The 21,608-nt window shown below is 37.8% G+C and overlaps 1 protein-coding gene across 1 annotated transcript in view; it reads right to left on the bottom strand.

Annotated features, from left to right (window-relative positions):
* Positions 1-13,261: 13,261 nt before the first annotated feature.
* The window catches only part of plxna3 (plexin A3), a 281,769-nt gene continuing 273,422 nt past the window's right edge, over positions 13,262-21,608 (bottom strand). The window contains exons 28-32 of the mRNA XM_049486209.1: positions 20,674-20,864; positions 19,647-19,816; positions 18,969-19,181; positions 17,216-17,366; positions 13,262-14,812 (exon numbers count right to left, since the gene is read on the bottom strand). Of these exons, the coding sequence (XP_049342166.1) occupies positions 14,717-14,812; positions 17,216-17,366; positions 18,969-19,181; positions 19,647-19,816; positions 20,674-20,864 (821 nt within the window). The 3' untranslated portion in view covers positions 13,262-14,716. The remainder of the gene's footprint in view (positions 14,813-17,215; positions 17,367-18,968; positions 19,182-19,646; positions 19,817-20,673; positions 20,865-21,608) is intronic.

Raw genomic sequence — 21,608 nt, 5'->3', positions numbered from 1 at the left:
CGGGCGCTTCTCAATAAGACCCATCAAAGATAAATGTTAAGTGCTGCTGCGTTTCAGCCCTTAGTGCAGGTTAGGCGCATCAAACTTCCTGCAGTTACGCTTAACTACTTACCCTTTCTTAAAGAAACACAGAACGAGAACTGCCTCTGAGTCTTAACTTCAAAATGCACCATCACTATGTGAGAATATGAAGAACCTAGCAGACGCCGTATATATATATATATATATATATATATATATATATATATATATATATATATATATATATATATATATATATATATATATATATATATATATTTTTTTTTTTATATATTCAGTTACTACATAACCAAATAATTATAGCATGGTTACTTTTTAAGTTGCACCCGTCACACAAGAAGTAGTATTGCCAATAGTAGGGTTGGGACAAAATATAAATATTGTGATATATGGCATTGATACATGGCACTAGGGGTGGGCAATATGGCTCTAAAATAATAGATGGATATAGTAGAGATATAGCTAGGTATGGTGTGCGCAATACTTAAACTATATATTTTTTATTTTACTTGCACGTTTTTACTAAGTACTTATTTTGCACCAAACATTTTTTTATTTATTCAGACATTTTTGTTTATATATATATATATATTCAGTTACTGCATAACCAAATAATTATAGCATGGTTACTGTTTAAGTTGCACCCATCACACAAGAAGAAGTATTGCCAATAGTAGGGTTGGACAGTGATTTGTATATATGTATATGTGTGTGTGTGTGTGTGTATATATATATATATATATATATATATACACAATGTTTTCTTTGTGTTTCCTGATACTGAAAAAAAAACTGAAAGGTACCGGCTGCTCTGAGTGTCAGGTTTTTAATAAGTTAATCTACATGTATCCTAGAGGTGTGATTATTGATTATCAAGAAAAAAAAAAACTCCGCCTGATGCTGTTTTTCCATGTATTTTATTAAAGTAATAATTAATAAGCCATGTAATGAACTAATGATCTTCAATATTCTTATGCTTTTATCTCATAAACACTCTTGTCTAACCATTTTTGAAAATATATATTTAGGTGTGAATATATTTAAAAGTCTATAAATTCCAAAATAAGTAAAAACAAAAAACAAAAAAACAAAACAAGCCGTATGTCTTCTGGAGTAAAAGAGATCAGGGCATGTGTCTGATATAATTACTGTGTTATAAGACCTGAAATAGAGAGAACTGACAAAAATGAAGAGAAAAAACACACCAAAACAACTTAAGAGTTCAAAGGGTTAATATCATAATCATAATTTCCCCCAAGTTACTACAATGTGAATAATACATCAAATATTTCTACTCTACTGTTTGATTTTTTCTTTAGATCTGAGCCTCAACTCCAGTTTCAGGTCGTGGATTTTGTAATCACTGGTAATTGTGGCAGTAGGTGGCCAATCAGGTACATAAATACCAGTGATTACAAAATAATAGACCAGCTGGTTTCAAGACACATCATTTTAAACCTCTAATAATAGAATGTTATTATAGATATTATCCTTATTATCCCCACTTTGTGTCCAACAGTATTCAGACGCCCTTTTTCTTATTGGTCCGTTCTGCCACTCTTGAGCAGCTGAACGTCAGGCTTTGGTGACCAATGGGTGCTCCACCCAGTACGGTTTGGATGAGCTCTGAAACCTCACTCTCAAACCCTTGTGGATAAATACAATCTAATTCTCATATTCCTCAAAAAAAAAAAAAAACAATATAATGGCTAACATAGACCTAAATACAGCATAAAACATGAACTTTCACTGTTTAAACTGATCTTACAGAGCCTCAAAACCTAAATTTGTACCTTTAATAAACCTTAAATATGATAATAAACAGGAACCATATGGTATTTGTTGGGTGTTTATGTACCCCTAGATACCAAATAAACTCCCGATCAGGCTCCTGATCAGGTTTTTTGTAGCTTTTTTTAATACAAGTTTGAGTGTATCCCTATAGAAGGTGCAAAAACCTTTTCTACTTTGTTTAAACAGCAGGTCTTCAAAAGTCGATCTTACACAGCCTCAAAACATAGTTTGTACCATAATAAACCATAAATAGGACCAAAATAGCAAAAAAAAAAAAGCTACCATATGGTATTCGTTGGGTGTCTGTGTACTAGAAACCAAATAAACTCCTGATCAGGCTCTTGTAGTTTTTTAATATAAGTATAATATAAGTAATGATGGTATATTCCTCAAGAAATAGCATAATGGCCAACATAGACCTAAATACAGCATGAAGCATGATTTTCCACTGTGTTCAAACAGCAAGTCTTCAAAACTCGATCTTATACAGACTTAAAAAAACATAATTTATATATTGATAAGATCATAAAAAGCTACCATTTGGGTATTTGTTGGGTGTCTATGCACTCTAGATACCAAACAAACTCCTTGTCAAGCTCCTGATCAGGTTTTTTGTCACTTTTCTTTGTTCAGTCTTTACTTTGGTGTGAGAATTTGATTATATTAATCCACAAGAGCATTAATGTTATAGCATCTTAAATGCTGAACATTTTATCCCTAAAAAAGATGCTAAAACCTTAAAAAGTATGATGGCATATTTCTCAGAAAGCAGCATAACGGCCAACATAGACCTAAACACAGCATGAAGCATGATTTTCCACTGTGTTCAAACAGCAGGTCTTCAAAACTTGATCTTACACAGCTTTAAAACATAATTTGTACCTTAATAAACCATAAATAGGTACCATAGGGTATTCGTTGGGTGTCTATGAATACTAGATACCTCCATTTAATTTGTACCTTAAAATCCTTAAAATTGACAATAAACAGTTACCATTGGTGAGGAACCGGTTTCTTAATCACCTACATACACTTGATCACACTAATAAGTTTGTACGTTTTTGTAGCTTTTTTTTTAATACTAGTTTGAGTCCAGTTTTCACATGGATACTCTTGTGGATTAATACAGTCTAACCAAATATGAATTATTACTCCTGATTTCAGAAGAAACATGGGACATGAAAGTGTCTCCAAACTTTTAGACAAACTGTTTTTCACTCATGTTATATCTTAAAGTCGAATGTTGAAGATTTTAACTGAATAGTTAAGTATTGTGGTAATAAGATGATGTTTGTGAGCATGAATCGAGCAGTTATTGTGAGTGTGTGTGTGTGGTTCCTTGTCCCCGCTGTGGAGGAACCGGGCCTAATGCATCCCTGAAGGAAACTCTCAGCATCTTTCAGTCTTATCTCGGCTCCTCCACTGTCGACTGCAGGGACTCGCACTGCTGCACTGTAGGGCCTCGCTGAGCCTCCGCAGCTCTGCAGGACTCTAAACACTGTCAATCACAGGCTGGAAACGCTGCAGTCTAACACCCCATCCACACTCCTGTGGATAATTCTGTCTCTAGCAATATTTCTGCCCTAAAATGCTGAGCGATGCTACCGCCTCAAAAAGATGATGTTAAAACAGCATAACAGCCAAAATAGACCTAAATACAGAATGAAGCTGTACTAGCTTTCTGTAATAACGCTTAAAATTTAAGCAGGTCTCTTAGGGTGCTTTTTTCACACCTGAAAGTCCGGACCGTGGTCTGAACCAAGGTTTGTGTTTTTGCTACATTGTATATATTTTTCTGCTTATTTTTGTTTTCACACTGCAGTTTTGGGAGCGCACCAAAGACCTTTGCGTGATACTCCTACATCCTTTCATCATCACGTTTTCCTTAACTTGACGCTCATTTTTCTGCTTTTCCGGTTATTTTAAAAGGGTACTGACTGCAGCCTGCAGGAAGGCGGAGTTGGACGTCCAGTCCCGCCCACTTTGTCAGCATCATGTTTTAGCTCCGCCTCTGAACGGACGTAAACAATGTACAGGGCAGTTAGCGGACTTTAAATATAATGTTCCGCGTCGTCCGGCTTGAATACTGTGTTACACTACAAGCTTGCGAGACTGACGAGGCGTGGCGTGGACAAAGTGGGCGGGACTGGAGGCGCTGGACGTCTAACTCCGCCTTCCTGCAGGCTGCAGTCAGTAGTAGTTGGTTATTTTTCTTCTTCTGCTGCCGTTGTTGAGGAACGCCCGCTCAGCTTCCTGTAATTGGTACGAAAGTTCAAACCAATCTTTTTACATATTTATAGGTCCAGTTTTGATAGTAAACTAATGATATTAAATGTTACGTTCGCTTAACAATGCTTGACAAATATTTTAGCAGTTTAAAAATAAATAAGAAAATGATTTCCAGCCCCAATTTTTGTCTTTTACTATCTTCATACTGAACCCAAAAGAGCCTATTGTTAAGTATGAGTGACGCATACTGAACAGTGCATCACTGAACAGTGCGTGAATGTGTTCGTTTTAAAAGTGTAGTTTTCTTTGCTTCTATAGGTCTGTTTCAAACACTTCAGAAGCTTAAATGAAATGTTTCATGTTCAGTATAACTAGTTATGATCATTTCTAAAAACAAAATGGCATAAATTCAACCAAAAGCAGTGTGTAAGAGTGGTGGAGGAGAACATGCGAAGAAGCTGTGATTTAAAATAAGTGTTATTCCACCAAATATTGATTTCTAAACTCTAAAAACATTTAGGATTGTTCTAAATGAATATTAGCTTGCTTTATTTGCATTTGAGGTCAAAGACAAATGTACCATTTTCATTGTTTTGACATTATATTTTCATCATTTTCTGCAAATAAATGCTCTAAATGATATTTTTAATTGAAATTTGGGAGAAATGTTGTCTGTAGTTCACAGAATTAAACAACAATGTTCTTTTTACTCAAACATAAACCTATACACAGTAAAATGAAAAACTGAATTTTATAAGTGTAATTTTATATAAAAAAATGAAATTTGTCAGCAGAGGGAAGAAGCATGAAGTGCTGTAAGATTTTTCCTTACAGCACTTCACGCTTCCCTCTGCTACTGACAACTTTTATGAGGATGTGGATTTCATTTTCCAGCAGGATTTGGCGTACTGTCCACACTGCTAAAAATGCCAAAAAGAGGTCTTATAAAATATTCAAATTTTCTGAGATACTGATTTTTGGGTTTTAATTGGCTGTAAGCCATTAAATAATCAACAATAAAAGAAGTAAACGCTTAAAATAGATCACTCTGTGTGTAATACATCTATAAAATATATGAGAATATGATTTTCACATTTTTATCTGAATTACTGCAGCGATTAAACACTGCTAAGCAAAGTCTCGACACGTACGCAACTCCATCTGATCTCGCTTCATTACGGCCACTTTTCACTGAGTCACTTGTTTTTATTTGAATGAAAACATCAATCTGTTGAGAGAAAATAGTCCTTGCAGATGATTAACATATACAAAGAAACATTCAAATATACAGCATCATCCACATATCTTTAATTAGCAAAACCAAAGAAAAACGAAACAAAACAATAAAATAAAGAACACCATGCTTGTCGTTTGAATCCAATCTTCCGAAAAACCTTGCGGACTGAGTAAAAAAAAGTGCAAATATACAAAACACTTCATTGCAGCCAGCGTTGAACAGAGTATTCCTACAATTCCTTCAGACTGAGAAACAAAGGAAAATATAAAACAATTAATCAGAACTAAAAAAAAAACAAAAGCAAAAAAAAAATTAATAATTTAAAAGAAAACATTTGGAACCAATAATTATACAAAATATATTTATATATTTATATAGAATTAAGGACTAGGCAAAGCAGTCATCCATTACTCAAATCAGTCATTCATTCATTCAAACAATCAATCAGACATTCAATCAATCAATCAATCAATCAATCATTCATTCGTTCAGCCAGTCAGACACAAAGCTACTTCCTCTCCAGACACATTGTTAATAAACTCCATATATCTTTGAAACTGTAAACAAGTCTGTTACGATATAATTGATTAAAACATTTGAGATAAACAGACAAAACCGACAAATAAATTAGAATTAATTCATCTGAGACAAAATGTATTTTTTTTCTTCCTTTTTTTTTTTTTTTTTTTTTTTAGAACTAGAACACTGACTGAAATGTAGTTATGGATCAAAAACAGACATATTCTTCTACCGATTCTACTGAAAAACACCACGATTTATTTTTCCCCCCACTCACTCACTCCTCTCGTCCTCACAAGTACAGGTGCTTTTAATAGTATGCTGTTTTTATCACTTTATTACAGACTGTAAGCGTCTCAACACGGCTTTCACTTCTGCTGCGGAAAGCTGAACAGGCGATTCTGATAATATGGCTATCAGCCGAGGCAAACGAACCAGTGAACGAACCAACCAACGAGCATCTCTTTCATTAAGACTCTGTAAAGAGAAGAAGAAGAAGAAAAACAAAAAAAATAAAGAAAAAGAAAACAATTGCGCTTCTCGATAAGAAAAGTTTCTTACAGGCAGTGCGAATGCGACCTGGAGAAGGACATCCCCCCCCCCCCCCCCAACAAACCCCTCCCCCAACCCCCTCCCCCCAGTTCCCAACAGTACGTTTGGCTTTACTCACAGTTACGAAAAATCTGATGTAAACCTTTATTATATGATGTGGTTTCAACCAAGAGGTGCTAAATACTATTAATAAAAATAATAATAATAATAATTAATAACGATAATATACGTCTTTAGATCTCTCTTTTCTATTTTTTGGTGTAGATTCTAGGATTAGATTAGTCTGTGTTTAGAACAGAGTGGTGTTTCCTGAATTGTGGCCGGGATGCATGGAGGAGCAAAATTGCTAAAACTCCTTAAAAAAAAAAAAAAAGTGAAGAAATAAATAAAAACGTATGTAAATCAATCAATAAAAGTAAAATATGGTGATTAAAACGGTATAAAATTATTATTATTAATATACAAATAAAGACATACATAAAAATAAATATCCTAATACATTTATATTTATAACTATTTTTTTTATTTCATTTCTGCATTCATTTTTTTTTCCAGATTTATTTATTTATGTTTTTCCTTGTCCTTATATGATAATGAAGGGGCCGTCCAGCAATGATATCACAGTGTCTCTTAGCATTCCTATTGGTTGATCAATGACAAATACCCTAGATCAATAATACATAAAAAAAAGTTAATAAATTAAGATATTTATTTTTATGTATATGTATTTTTTTTACTGTTTTAATCACCATATTACTTTTACTGAGTGATTTACTCACATTTTTATTTATTTATTTTAAATTTTGTCAGTTTTGGTCCCCCATAGTGATGTACCTGCTGCACGGTGACTCTGTGTTGATGGTGATTTAGTGATTTTAGTGATTTAGTGATTTTAGTGATTTGAGGATTTTGAGGCATCTTGTTTCGTGTTGCAAGAGCGTGAAACTGTACGGCAGACCCAGATTCAGCGCGAGCTGCTGACCCCGTTTCCTTTCCCCCGCAAAACACACAACAAACAAATGTTCAAAAGGATAGTCCTTAATTACGATCCTGCAGCTTTTTTTAAAATGTTAATGAGCTCCACATTTACTTCAAAACATCTCGCCCTCAGAAATTCCACAACTAGTTCGGAATAAAGTGATTCTGGCGCCTTTCGCTTCCCATCGATCCTGATCCTCCACTGTAGAGGAGGTTTACCCACTGGATCTAGGTCTGTGACAATACATTCCTTAGCGATTTATCGTACAATATAGGGATGTGACCTCCCTATTTTTTGGCTGACCTCAATAATTTTTGTTCAATTTTGCTTTACATATAAATAAACTTTGCCAATATTTGAGCCAATCATGTAATGCCCACTGCATTATTAACACTGCTGGGATGCTCGGTCGCTGACATAATAATGCTACATAAGCAATGTTGGATGAGTCCAGTTGCAGGCATGTTAACACTTTTCTAGCGATGTTGGATAAGCCTTGTTGCCACCATGTTAATCCTATATTTGCAAAGTTGGCCCAGTTGCCAGCATAATAATGACACATTAACACCACGTTAGTGATGTTGGATGAGCCCGGTTGCCGGCAAGCTAATGGTGTTTCTCGAAAGTTGTATGAGCCGGGTTGCCAGCATGTTAACGGCACATTAGCAAAGTTGGATGAGCCCAGTTGCAGGCATGCTAACACCACGTTACTGATGTTGGTTGAGCATGGTTGCAGGCATGCAAACTCTTAATTGGCAATGCTGGACAAGCCCATTTGCCACTATGTTAACCCTGTATTAGCAACATTAGATGATTCCAGTTGCTGATATATTAACACCACGTTAGTGATGTTGGATGAGCCCGGTTACCGGCAAGCTAATGCTGTTTCTGCAAAGTTGTATGAGCCGGGTTGCCAGCATGTTAACAACACATTAGCAAAGTTGGATTAGCTTGGTTGCAGGCATACAAACGCTTCATCGGCCATGCTGGACGAGCCCATTTGCCACTAAGTTAACCCTGTGTTGGCAACGTTGGGTAATTTACATATTAGCGCCATGTTAGCGATGCTGGATAAGCATGATTGCCAGCATGTTAACCCTGTATTGGCAATGTTGGATGAGCCCAGTTGACGGCAAGCTAATTTTGCTTCTGCAATGTTGGATGAGCCTGGTTGCCGGTATGTTAACCCCGCGTTGGATAAAAGCTTTGGATGATGGGTAATAATTGCATTGTTAAGCTATTATATTAGTAGGATAAAATGGTCTTGAAACTCCAATAGTATTGTCTATCGCAATACAATGGCAATACGTGTATCAATACGTGTATTCAAAAAAAATATCATCAGGACAGGCCTAGTCTTTACTCAGAGAACTTTGCATTATCATCATTCTCAGATACAGCGTTCTCTCTATCATCAGCTGGAAGTAATATAATATGAAGGCAGGTCTGAGTTACATTCAATCATTTTGATCAGTTTTTGCCATATTTGGGCAGTTTGTTGAGTTTGTGTTCTTGATGGACCACGTTAAACCAGACGAACTCTCAAAGAAACCTTTTTTACAGAGGTGTCCAAACTACGGCCCGCGGGCCATTTGCGGCCCGTTTCCTTTTTTGGAGCGGCCCGCAAGGTATTTTAGAAATAGAATGAAAGTTGGCCCGCTGTTAAGCAGGATTTTATAATGTGAGATTCAAAGTTTGAACGCTAGGTGTCAGAAACGGGTCAAAGAGTCTAAAAGTGGAGAGTGCGCATTTCTAGTGCAGAAAAATGAAACTAATCAGGAACTAGAAAAGGCAAAGTTCGTGAACGAACTTTAAGTTGGCTTGTCAAATAGTTACTAAGTTGTGTAGTGTGTGTGTGGTGTGGAGTGTGTGGGGTGTGGAGTGGGTTGTGGAGTGTGGGGTGAGTTGTGTGTATCAGGTGTGGAGTGTGTCTGTTGTGGAGTGTTTGTGGTGTGGTGTGTGGAGTGCATGGGGTGTGGAGTGTGTAAAGGGTGGGGGGGGTGTGGTTTGGAGTGAGGTGTGTGTGTGTGTGTGGTGTGGAGTGTTTGGAATGTGGTGTGGAGTATGTGTGGGGTGAGTTGTGTGTATCAGGTGTGGAGTGTTTGTGGTGTGGTGTGTAGAGAGTGTGGTGTGGTGTGTAGAGAGTGTGGTGTGGTGTGTGGTGTGGTGTGTGGAGTGTGTGGTGTGGAGTGCATGGGGTGTGGAGTGTGTAAAGGGTGGGGGGTGTGTGGTTTGGAGTGAGGTGTGTGTGGTGTGTGTGTGTGTGTGTGGAGTGTGTGTGTGTGTGTGGTGTGGGGTGTGTGTAGTGTTGTATAGGTTCTGGTGTGGGTTGTGTTCAGCAGTCTCTTCTCCATACAGATACAGTACTGAGGAGCAGGGCAGAGAGGGGGGCCGTGCGCAGGATCGGCTGGTGTGTGTGAGATGGCCAACATTCCGCCCATTCATTCCTATGGGGAAAGTTTGTACGATAATTTTACGAAAACCGTAAATCGTATCGGTGAGATCAGCATATCGTCTGAAACGTCTCTGCAAGTTCTGTATGTCTTGTGAATTTCATGGTTCTAGCTTGAAAATTTTGACTTTTACAGCAGTTTGAAAAAGTGTGAATGGAAGTCTATGGGGGAAAAAAGTGACTTTGACGGAACCGTGCTAGAACCCTGGTTCTCCGATCTCTTAGAAAAAGCACAAGCACACTCCACGGCTATGAGTTCTACCATCCTGTGAAGTTTGGTGGTTCTAGCTCGAAAACTGTAGGAGGAGTAGCGTTGAGAAATTTTAGCGTAGAACAAAAAAAGTTTGGACACCCCTGCTCTATTATGTTCAATTTGATCAAAAATCGTACATTCATTGCTAGAGATTGTTTGTTTGATTTTCTGCCAGAGCCTGAGAGTTTTTAATGCTATTTTTATTTTATATAAAGCTATCGTGGATTATAATGGGCCGGATTTATGCTCTAATTCATGCCAAGAACAAAATATTTAGGATCAGTCTAAAAAATATAATGGTAAATAAACAAGCTCTCACATGAACAGGGATAAAACCTAACCTGAATCTAAATATTAATCCCTGTTTCGGAAACCAAATGGTTCTTTAAGCAAATCCATACTGTAAATGTTCTATTCCAAATGTTAGGATTATTTCTAGAACTAATTTAATTAATTTTATTTTTGTTTGTTCAACAAAGATGCTCTTAGCTCTTAAAATGTATGAAAAAATAAAAGAACATACTATAAAGGTTCTTTAGCAAGCCAAATATGGTTCTTCGATGCACGTAGAACCCCTTTAAAGGAGCATCTTTAAGAAGGAACCATTTTTTATTAGTTTTCGGAGCGCGAGAACCAACAATAGAAAGCTACAATAGAATATTCAGTCCACTATCCACTTTATAGCATCATCATCATCATCCAAGCTTCATCCAAACATCCAACGCAGGATTTCATTTTAGATAAAGGCCATCACAGAGCTCACACACACACACACACACGCGCGCACACACACTTCCCATGGCCATCCCATCCACAGCGGTGAACGTCCTTGACTATCTGAACTCAAAGCATAATTAATCAGGTCCACACAGATTTGCCTATCGCTCGCAAGGACACTGGTCTAGACTCCAACTCCCAGCTGATGTCTGATTTACAGAGCGAGCGTCTTTCCTTTGTGCTCGGTCTGGAAGTGAAGTGGACACTTCATTCTAAATCTGAATTTTTAAACAAATACTGAAGCTGCAGAAAACCAAAAGCTTATTATTATTATTAGTATTAGTATTTTTTTTTTGATCCCCAGAGGTTCAGGCCTCGACCAGCTTAGGAAAATATTCAGAAATATCCTAAATTCCTGTGCTAATATGGGCAAAATACAGACGGGGTTTAGTTAGAGAGCTTGTTAGTTTTATGCTTTTTTTGCTTTTGGCAAAGACACGCAGAGATATGCTTAAATCAATCAATACTGTACAGTAAAAAAAAACAGTGTACATTCTTTTGAATTGTGAAAATAAATAACACAATAAATTAAGAAAGCACAATAAATACTCGATCGAGGCGGGAAAAAGGGCGGGATTGTGTCGAGCAAAAAAAAAAAAAAACCCTGCAAAAAATGTACGTATAGCGACTTCCTCTCTTCCCATGTATCAAATACCATGTCTTACTCTGTCTTGGGTTAACCCCTTAACAAGCCAGCATTTTTCTCAGCAATTCAGCAAATTTGTGCTTAAAATATTACACACCTACCGCTCTGAGAATCCGTTTCACAGATCACAGATCCCAAATTACAAATAAAATATTCTCATTTAGAGCATTTATTTACAGAAAATGAGAAATGTCTAAAAAAGATGCAGAGCTTTCCGACCTCAAATAATGCAAAGAAAACAAGTTCATATTCATAAAGTTTTAAGAGTTCAGAAATCAATATTTGGTGGAATATCTCTGGTTTTTATTCACAGTTTTCATGCATCTTGGCATCATGTTCTCCTCCACCAGTCTTACACACTGCTTTTGGATAACTTTATGCTGCTTTACTCCTGGTACAAAAATGTAAGCAGTTCAGTTTGGTGGTTTGATGGTTTGTGATCATCCATCTTCCTCTTGATTATATTCCAGAGGTTTTTTTATATTTGGTAAAATCACAAACCCATCATTTTTAAGTGGTCTCTTATTTATTTATTTATTTATTTTCCCCAGAGCTGTATATCTTGAGGATTTCTATTCAAGAATTACATATAAAGGTTGCATGTTTAATAATAAATGTTACTGAAACTAAAAAAAACTCCTAACTCCTGAAGTAAATCTGCATCTTTTTAAAAATATAATGAATAAAAATCATAAAACTAGCGCTTTTCATCAACTTCCTTTTAAAATCAATTAATTTAGTGACTACACTGAGAGTGAACAGGCAGCTTTTTTTAAGTGTCCTGTATCTGTATCAGTCTCTAAAGCTCTTAAAGTTTTCAGAATGTAAATAACTTTAAAATTTTACTGCAATTTTTTTTTTTTTTTTTTAAATCATCTATACTTGTATCATCTTTAGAGGCCGAGGCTTGTTAAGAGGTTAACCAGTTATTAACCATCAATTTGCCAGATTTGCCAGATTTTCCAGCCATTGCTGCTCCAAAACCAGAAAGCGAGAAAGAGAGAGAGCAGCATGGGAAAAGCTTTCGTTAAAAAAAAAATGTCTATAAAAATACAAATAAAAAAAAAGGGAGGAAAAAAGAGAGGACAGCATTCCTCGGATAAAGAGGACGGATGACTTAAGGCCTTAATATGTTTGCAAAAATTCAGAAAGAACTGACACAATCTCGAAATTCAGATCGAGCTCGGAGCTCAGGGGGGGGATTAGCGATAAGGTTTAAGGGGACGACCGAGGAGAGGAGCTCTGAAGAAAACGGGAAACCAGAAAAGAACAAACCGAAAATCAAAAATTTCAACAACGGCTCGTTTTCCTCCTTTCGTTTCCCATCGAAATCCCATATTTCCTTATTGTGCTTGGTGTTTTTTTGTTTTTTTCCTTTTTAACCTTTACATACCGTACGTTCAATTCTGACATTGGTTGAGATACACAGGAAAAGGAAAGAAAAAATAAAAATAAAATAAAAAGAGAGGATATTTACATGAGCGAACGACGAATAACGTGGAAATTGGACGTGAATAATCGCGTTTGGGAAATGGCAAATCGTGGGAACACGTAGGAATTTTTGACTCATGGCTTCCGTTCTGAACTCGACTTATTGCTCTTGATGGATGGATCTATTACATCAGGATGCATGTTTTTGTTTTTTGTTTGCTTGTTTCTTCTTTTTTTTTTTCGTTATCAAAGTACAACACTTCCTGTTAAACTTCCAAATTTAGCGGAAACAGGAAAACAGGAAAGGACCACAAATCTTGTTTTTTTTTTTTTTTTTTTTGAGTTAACACTCCTCAAATCCTCATAACCCTCAACAATCCTCACAGTAACACAGTGGTTTACAAAAAAAATCTAAATCAAGAAGGATCAAGGTAGGGGGTACAATATCAAGGAAGGAAAGTAAAAAAAATAAAAAATAAAATAAAATAAATGAATAAAAGTGGCCAAGCTCAAGGCTGTTTAGTTCAAAGTCCGGACGAAACAGAATAAAATAAAATAAAATAAAATAAAAAGGCAAGCTTTGAAGGACACTGATCCGCACGTCTTGATAGAGGGCCAGGTCCCTTTGGCCCCAGATTTTTTTTTTCTCGAGAGAATAAAATAAAAAAAACGAGAACAGAGAAGTATTAAAAGAAATTAAAGAAAGATAGAGAGAAAAAAGGCGCTTTTTCGGTCTATGGCGATTTATTTATTATTTTTTATGTTTTCACTTGACTCGAGGAGGAAGTGGCTCCTGCTCTTCCTAGCTTGACTCCAACATTTCCCATTCCCGCTGGATGCAGTTGTTCCTCTTTCTCAGAGGAAGAGGAAGAGGAGGAGGAAGAGGCCCTTGAAATCACTTTTTTTCCCACTTTTCTCTTTTCACTTTTCCTTTTTTTCCCCTCACTCGATGTTTTTGACCCTTTCTAAGACTTTCCACCCACAGGGCCTCCCCTCATGAATGCATCCTTTTCACCAGCTCGCGACTGTCACTTGTTTTAATGTTTTAACACGTTTTTTTTTTAATCGTTTCTTCTGTCCGTTTTGTTTTGCAACTTTTACTAAGGTTACTGCTTCATCAATTCTGCTTTTTTTTCCCAGAGTACAAAGTCAGTATACATGTTTCGATCCATGGCACTAGCTTCACAATTTAGCTTTACGGTTGAGTTTTTCCAAGGCAAAAGGAAACGGTTTCGCCTGTTGTTGTTTTTTTTTTTTTTTTTCGTTTTTCATTGGAATGTATCTCAGTGATCCACAGTTGTCCGCGTCCAAAAGTTCAGAATTTTTATTTTGTTTGTTTTTTGACTTGTTTTTTTTTTTTTTTTTGATACGGCAGTTTGCTTGTATTTATATGAGTGGCACTGGAAAAAAGGCCAGAATGAGGAGTAGAAAGTAGAGACGGGAATTAGAGACGGAAAGAATGAAATAAGAAAAGAGAGGCAGATCCAGACGATGATGAAGGCAATGATGATGACGAAGGTGATGAAGTCAGGGCTCTTTTGGCTGCACAGGTCGTGGTCTGGGAGAGTTATTGGGCTTGGTGGTTTTTCTGTGCTGTGGTTCCGTTGCGAGGTTTGATTGTCCAGTGTCTCTCAGAGCTCATCTCAGCTTCTTTTCCCAGCGATAGCAGCGGACGACGCCATTCCCAGCGCTGGTGAGTTCCTCCTCAGAGCCGTCCAGCCAATCCCGTCTCCTCTCCTCTCGTCTCCTGTCCTCTCCTGTCCCCCACCATCTCCTCCCCTTCCTGGTTCATCAGTCCACCACTCTCAGCTGCTGCCTGACATCAGGTTAATGGCTTGTTCCAGTTTGTGTCTCAGTTTGTGTTTGCGGCAGTACCCGTCCCTGTCCAGAGCCGTCAGGATCTACCGAGAGACAGAGACACAGAGAGAAGAAGAAGAGCCATTAGCTAAAAGACTCAAACACACATGTACTAATTCAATATTCCATACTAAGCTTTCTGGCCACCGAGCGTTTTGTTGAGACGTTGAGCGTTTTGGGGTCTCAGGATGAATGTGAAGAGTAATCTCATAAGACATGGAGCATCAAAATGGACCCAATAATGTTAGTCATAAAATTTGTCATTTGCAATTCATGAACCTCCTTATGCAACTTTAACAATGCACCCATCCCCCACATCCATCTATCCATCCATCCATCCATCCATCCATCCAAAAAAAAAACCCTACCCATTTGCAGGAGATCAAAGACGCAAACCATAATAATCAACTGGAAAACGTGCAGCATGACCACCAACATCATAATGCAGACGTTGCTATTTCTAGTCAGATGTAGGTTGTGGTGATGTCAAGGACTTAGGTCTTCGTATTTTACAGTCTATAAAGCCAGACGGACACTGTGCGGAGCTGAATTCAGCGCGAGGCTACAGATAATATAAAAGTTCAGTTGAATAAAAATAAGTAAGGGCCTGTAAGTACAAGCAAAGGACCTGTAAGTAAATATTGTCAAATATAAAGAATAGTTTGAGGTTTTGGTGAGCTGTTTTTTTATTTATTAATTTTAATTATTTTTCTTCTTTTATTAATCAAATCATTAAATATATATCTTCATAAGATATACATTTTTTACCTTATGTCAATTTTTATGATCTTTTTAAAAGGTCCTCTTTTTCCTTTTTTACGTATATATTTTATTCGTCTATAATAAATGTCAGTTTTTATTTCTATTTTTAATATATTTTTTTAATCCCTTTTAAACTGTTAATGCTCAGCGGCACTGTAAATGAGGGTCCCTATCCAGTGTGAATACCAGTAAAAACCAGTTTTTACATAAACAATAAACAGAATAAAAAATAAAATTATTTTATTTTATTTAAGCTGCTGGTGTTTCTTTCGCAGCCTGACGCGCAGTCATTTTTCTATGCGCTCTCCTTCTGTAAAACGGACCACGTAGAGTCCACGTCGCCTCAGCCACCTGCGAGTCCATGTACGTCTCTTCCGTGGACGTTCAGCGCACAACAGGGCACAAATAAGCAAAGCTAAGCACTTTCTTTTGCAAGGCGACATGTTGTGTTGAAGCGAGAGTTTGTACGCAAAGAAAGCTCCGCCTACGGGCTGCGTTTAGACGTGCAGTGTAAGCTCCCTCGTCGCAGCAGGTCAGTCGGACCGTACAGTGATGTGCAGATGAATCGCAGGCGTTGTTCATACACAACAAACGATTCAAACGTGCAGTGTGAGCTCTCCAGAACGCATCCGATTACAAAAATCGCACAGTGTCCGCCTGGCTTAAGGTGCACACTTGATTAAAAGGCGCATTTTAAGCGACACTAGTAAGGAACAGGGGTGTCGCCATGTTTACCTTCTAACTCAGCCTAACTAAGTCTCGCCACCTAAGTAAAAAGTCAAATGAGCGCTGGATTTTAATCTACACAGATTTTCTCTGCTTAAAAACGAAAAACGTATTTTAGCTTGGTTAGCAGCAGCGCTAGCCACGGTTAGTGCTAGTAAATGCCGCCCAAATTGAGCTACACTGAGGAACCCTGAGTATTCCGCTAACCCAGGTTGTTATCAGCTAGAGGTTTGTCCAACGTAGCTTGTTTTAACATGATAACCATGCAGGCTACAGTCTGATATACTTAGCTCTGAATGTTGAAAGTTCTAGCACTTAGCACGGTTAGCGGCTAATGCTAATAATGCTCCAGCTTCAGTGCTGGAGAAACTTCACTCAAAAATCACCTGTATAACGCTGTAAGTATGCCTTATAGCCTTTTTGACGGATGTGACTTTGATTTCCAACTAAAATTTGACATCTGACTGATGTTGGACCTTTATGTGAAGCCAATGATTTGTTTTTTTTTTTTACTTCTTGCATTAGTGTTTAATGTCAACCCAATGTTTTTGGTAGAACTTTGATTTCCATCCAACCAAAATTCAACATCTGTGTAATGTTGTAGCATTTTTTTCGTTTTTTGTTTTACAGGTATTTAATAAAAAAATATATATTTTTAAAACTAAAATGCAACATCTGCACTATGTTAAGACTCCAACATCTATTTGGCATCAGTCTGACGTCCGTTGCCTGTTGCCTGCTGGGAAAAACAAACCAAAACAGGCTAATTAAAGTGTTCCTCTGCGTTTTTGTGAATTTTCTACTTTCTTTCTGTTCTTTATTGCTTTCCGCGAAATTCAAGAGTATTACATCTTAACCCATTAGCGAAATGGAAGAACGCGGCGCGAGAGCGGTGCGAAATGGGTGTAAAAGTGCAAACGAACAGTGTGTGAATGGCGCAAGCTTGTTTCAGAGCCCACCTCCTCTTTGTACTTGTTGATGTAAAAATAGAGCTCATTGAGCGCGCTCAGCGTATTGAACTCGCTGCCATGGAGACGAGACTGCTCCACCAGATAGGCGTCCATGTCTTGATCGCTGATACTGGGCATCTTGCTGATGTCTCTGTAGTACCTGGAAGAAAAACACACACACACACACAAGAGCGCGAGATCAATACTCCACTTATTACCAGCAATCAATGTGAATTTGCCAGCATGCGAAAATCAAACACGCGCTCATTGCGATTGTTGAGCGGTAGTGTCTGTTTACAGCACAGCTCAGCGGATACTAATATAAAAAGGGGTTTTTGTGGCTCGTTCTGTAAAAAAAATGAGCAGTGGTTTCCTCAGGAGTCAAAAATGTGTCTATCACAAACAAGGACATGGGTTCAAGTCCCCCACAAGGCTACTGCTGGTGTGATTTACAGCGTAATGTCCCTTACTTAACTTAATGTCCCTTAAACAACATTCTCACGTAGGGCTCACGTGGGTTCCAGGTGGGTTTCAGTGTTTTTTGGCTCTGATTGAGATTATACAGTACAATATGCTGTTACTGGGATCCAGTTGGGCTTTCCAAATTGGTCCCATCATTACATGGCCCACATGAGCGTGTTATCTGTAGTTGAAATTTTGTTGGTGATTTTGGAAAAAAAAAATCACCCACAAGACCTGATGTCTCCCAAAAGTGCTTGAATTTAACATCAGGACAATGTCTTGTACCCATGTCAGTTTGATGAAGAATAGTGTTCTTCAGTTGACACTGATTTTTAACAATTGCATCGTCCAATTGCAACGTCAATTAAACATAGAAAGGTGACAACAGCTTGCATTAATAATACTCTGGGCACATGGGTGTAGGTATCGTAAGTAACCAACAAACGTCTTCTAAATGTGTCAGGCTTTAAAGTAAGGAAAATGTCCAATGGCAACATCAAATAAACATAAAACAGTGATGACATCTTGCGTTCATACTTTGTTGGTTAATTAACAATACCTACAACCATAAGGCCAAACGTCTTCTCAATGTGTCAGGATTCAATGTCAGGACAATGTCTTGTACCCACGTCAGTGCGACGAAGAACAGTGACTACAGTTGAAACAGATTTTTTTGTTGATTACTTAACAATACCTTAAACCATGGAACAATGTCCAATGGCAACATCAGTTAAACATAGAATGGTCACGACGGCTTGTACTGATACTTTGTTGGTTACTTAACAAATACCCACAACCATAAGCCCAAACGTTTCACAAACGTGTCAGGGTGCAATGTCAATCAAACATAGAATAGTGATGATAGCTTGTGTTGATTCTTTGTTGGTTACTTAACAATACATACAACCATAAGGCCAAACGTCTTCTGAATGTGGCAGGATTCAATGTCAGGACAATGTTCAATTGCAACGTCAATTAAACATGGAGTGGTGACGACAGTTTGCATTAATACTCTGGGCAAATGGGTGTAGGTACTGTTAAGTAACCAACAAACGTCTTCTAAATGTGCCTGAATTCAATGTCAGGACAATGTCCAATGGCAACATCAATTAAATATAGAATGAATGGTGAGGACGACTTGTATTGAAAGTTTATTGGTTAATTTATGCACAACCTTTAAAACAAAGTTATTTTTGGGACAATTTTGGTGGAACTACCTAAGACTTCTCTTTTGAACTACAGTTCTTTGGTATCCTTTAGCTTGTCCAGAAATGCACGTGTAAAGTGTGCCCTTTCCTACCTCTCCACCCAGCTCTTGTAGTTGGGGATGTCTTTAGCGTAAAGTAGTTTGTTGGAGGGCGAGTCTTTGCCCAGGCGATGCTCTGACGTCGAGCACGAGTCCATGAAGGTCTGAGCCACTACTGACAGACACGCGTCTGTAATGCTGCTCTTATGAATGTCGAACACAAACTGCGGGTTCTTTATCACGTTCACCCAGAACCGCAGGGGCAAGCTGCAGGAGAGATGAGAGAGGAAAGACATCCGGAGTCGTTAATACTACCTACACCAAGTTTAACAGTTTGTATTCTTAAATAAGAGTGTTGGTAAACAAAATGCAAATTGCCTGTAATGTTGGGGCTGCACTTTATAGACACCACATGACATTCCTATCATACTGCTATAAAGTGTAGTTTTAAATAGTTGAAAAGTCTTATCAAAATATTATGACCACCCTTAAAAGGAGTCGCTTACAGTTGTTTATTACCCTCCTTTCACACTTTTTTTTTTTTTTTTTTTTGAACGGTCAGGACCCCTAGTTTCTGGTGACCATTGAAGGAGGGTAATAATATATACAGAGAAAAAAAATGATACCACAAACTCACTACATACATCAAAAAGTCTGACGGCAAAGTGCACCGGGTAACATCGCTATATTCTTCAGAAAGTGAACTGGAAGTGAAAGCGTGCAGAGACTCACCAGTTGCTTTTCCAGGTGTGGCGCACGTCTGGGTCACTGATCTGTCTCTTGTCCGCCTGCTCGTCCAGGAAGTCAAACATGTACTTGATGGCCAGAGGGAGGGCGCTGCCGCGGTGAGCCGTACTGAACACCGTCTCAAACAGATCATCCACAAACTTCTGTAGAGTACCCTGATAACACAACACAGAATATTTATAAATACTGTTAGTCCACACACTATATATATATATATACATATATATATATATACACACACACACATATATATACACACATATATATATATATATGTACACACACACATATATATATACACATATATACACATATACATATATATACATATATATATTTACTTAATATTTAACGATTACCGCACGCATAACTGCAGTACACAAGCACACAAATGACAAGATTATTAACTAATGCAGTTGTTACTTGTTTACCCAACATTAGTAAAGTATATGATAATAAAGTGTATGATTTATTGTTCATCTTAACAAATGATTCACTTGTAATGTAAAAGGTAACATTAATTAACGCAGTCGTTCCGTGTTTATTTAACTTTACCTAAGCATTGTTAATGTATTACCTCATGGGTTATTAAGGGTAACTAATGCATTATTTCATGTTAGTTAGTCACCACTTAATATAAAGTGTTACTAAACCACTAAGGGCAGTGTAGCCGCTAACCAGCAGTACCAACCACACAAACTCCCCATTTTCACAACATCTTTGATTTAGCGACCTTAGGGACCGCTGTCATCGTTTTTACGGCCTTGACCTTAAAATTATCCAACGGCTAATCTCCTCGAGTGTTGCCATGTTTGCATCATTTAAATCCGGAAGCCCTTTGCTATTTTTATATTGTGTAAATCCCGAAGCCCTTTCTACACTCTGCCCTCTAGTGGAAGCCTCCAGTAACACGCATTGCACATAGACTAGTCACGTTTCTACCCCTAGTGTTCTTGTCCTTATTGCTGCTGTTTCTGGTTGAACATACTGTACTGTGAGGTATGTAGAATACCTTAGTTGCCAGGAGACGCGTGAGGTAAATCTCAGACACCATCTTGCTGCCTCGGTCGCCCTCGCGCTGATCCGCATGCTCGTGATTTTTCACCAGGTGCCACAGCTTGGTGCCCGTCTCCTGGTCCGGGGTGATCATGGGCGCTCGAGACCGCAGGCTGTCCGGACTGCTGGACGTCCTTAACAAGCTCTCTGCATCAAAATAAAATATATAATACATAACGATCATATAAATAAAAACAGATAATAGAGGGGTTTGTTACTCAGATTGCTCAAATACTCAATGTACCTTCAGACTGAAATGAAATGTCTCGATTAGTATTGCAGTTTTCATTTTTCAGGAGACTTATTGAGCGCTTCTTCTTCTCCGAGCGTTAACGTGTCTCAGGGAAACAACATGTACCAGAGCGTCTGAATTATTAAGCACAGAATAATGACCTTTCTTATTGAGAACAGTTTAATAGCTTCTGTCCAGCAGATGGTTTAGCGTGAGCCTGTTAGAATTGGGCGCCGTTCAGAGGATTAAGTAAGAGCACAGCTTGTGGAGCTAAATAACTCTGATAACGAGCCCATCAGCACGTCAGTCCAGCTCCAGACCAGACGTATAAATAGAAAAATATAAATCGGAGAAAAAATACGTCTCATATAAATCTGCTTTAATGGCAGAGCAATTATATTACAGTATATAAACTGATCATAAAGTGTAACGTCGGGGTCTTGGCTTGGGAATGCTCACAACTCAACTATAAGTTGTGAGGTGTTATCTTGTGAGGAGTGAGGGTGAAAAGGATTGCGACGATTGAGAGAATTATCATGGATTATTATTATTAAGTTGGAGTGAGGCCTGACATAAGTCTTACATAATTAGAATATTATAAATATAGACAAATAAAGACAAATTGGTACTTTTGGCAGTGTGCCAAGTCCTGCTGGAAA

This window comes from Astyanax mexicanus, chromosome 12 (genome assembly GCF_023375975.1).
Source record: "Astyanax mexicanus isolate ESR-SI-001 chromosome 12, AstMex3_surface, whole genome shotgun sequence".
NCBI lineage: Eukaryota > Metazoa > Chordata > Actinopteri > Characiformes > Acestrorhamphidae > Astyanax > Astyanax mexicanus.
This window is presented reverse-complemented; position numbering and strand designations above follow the sequence as displayed.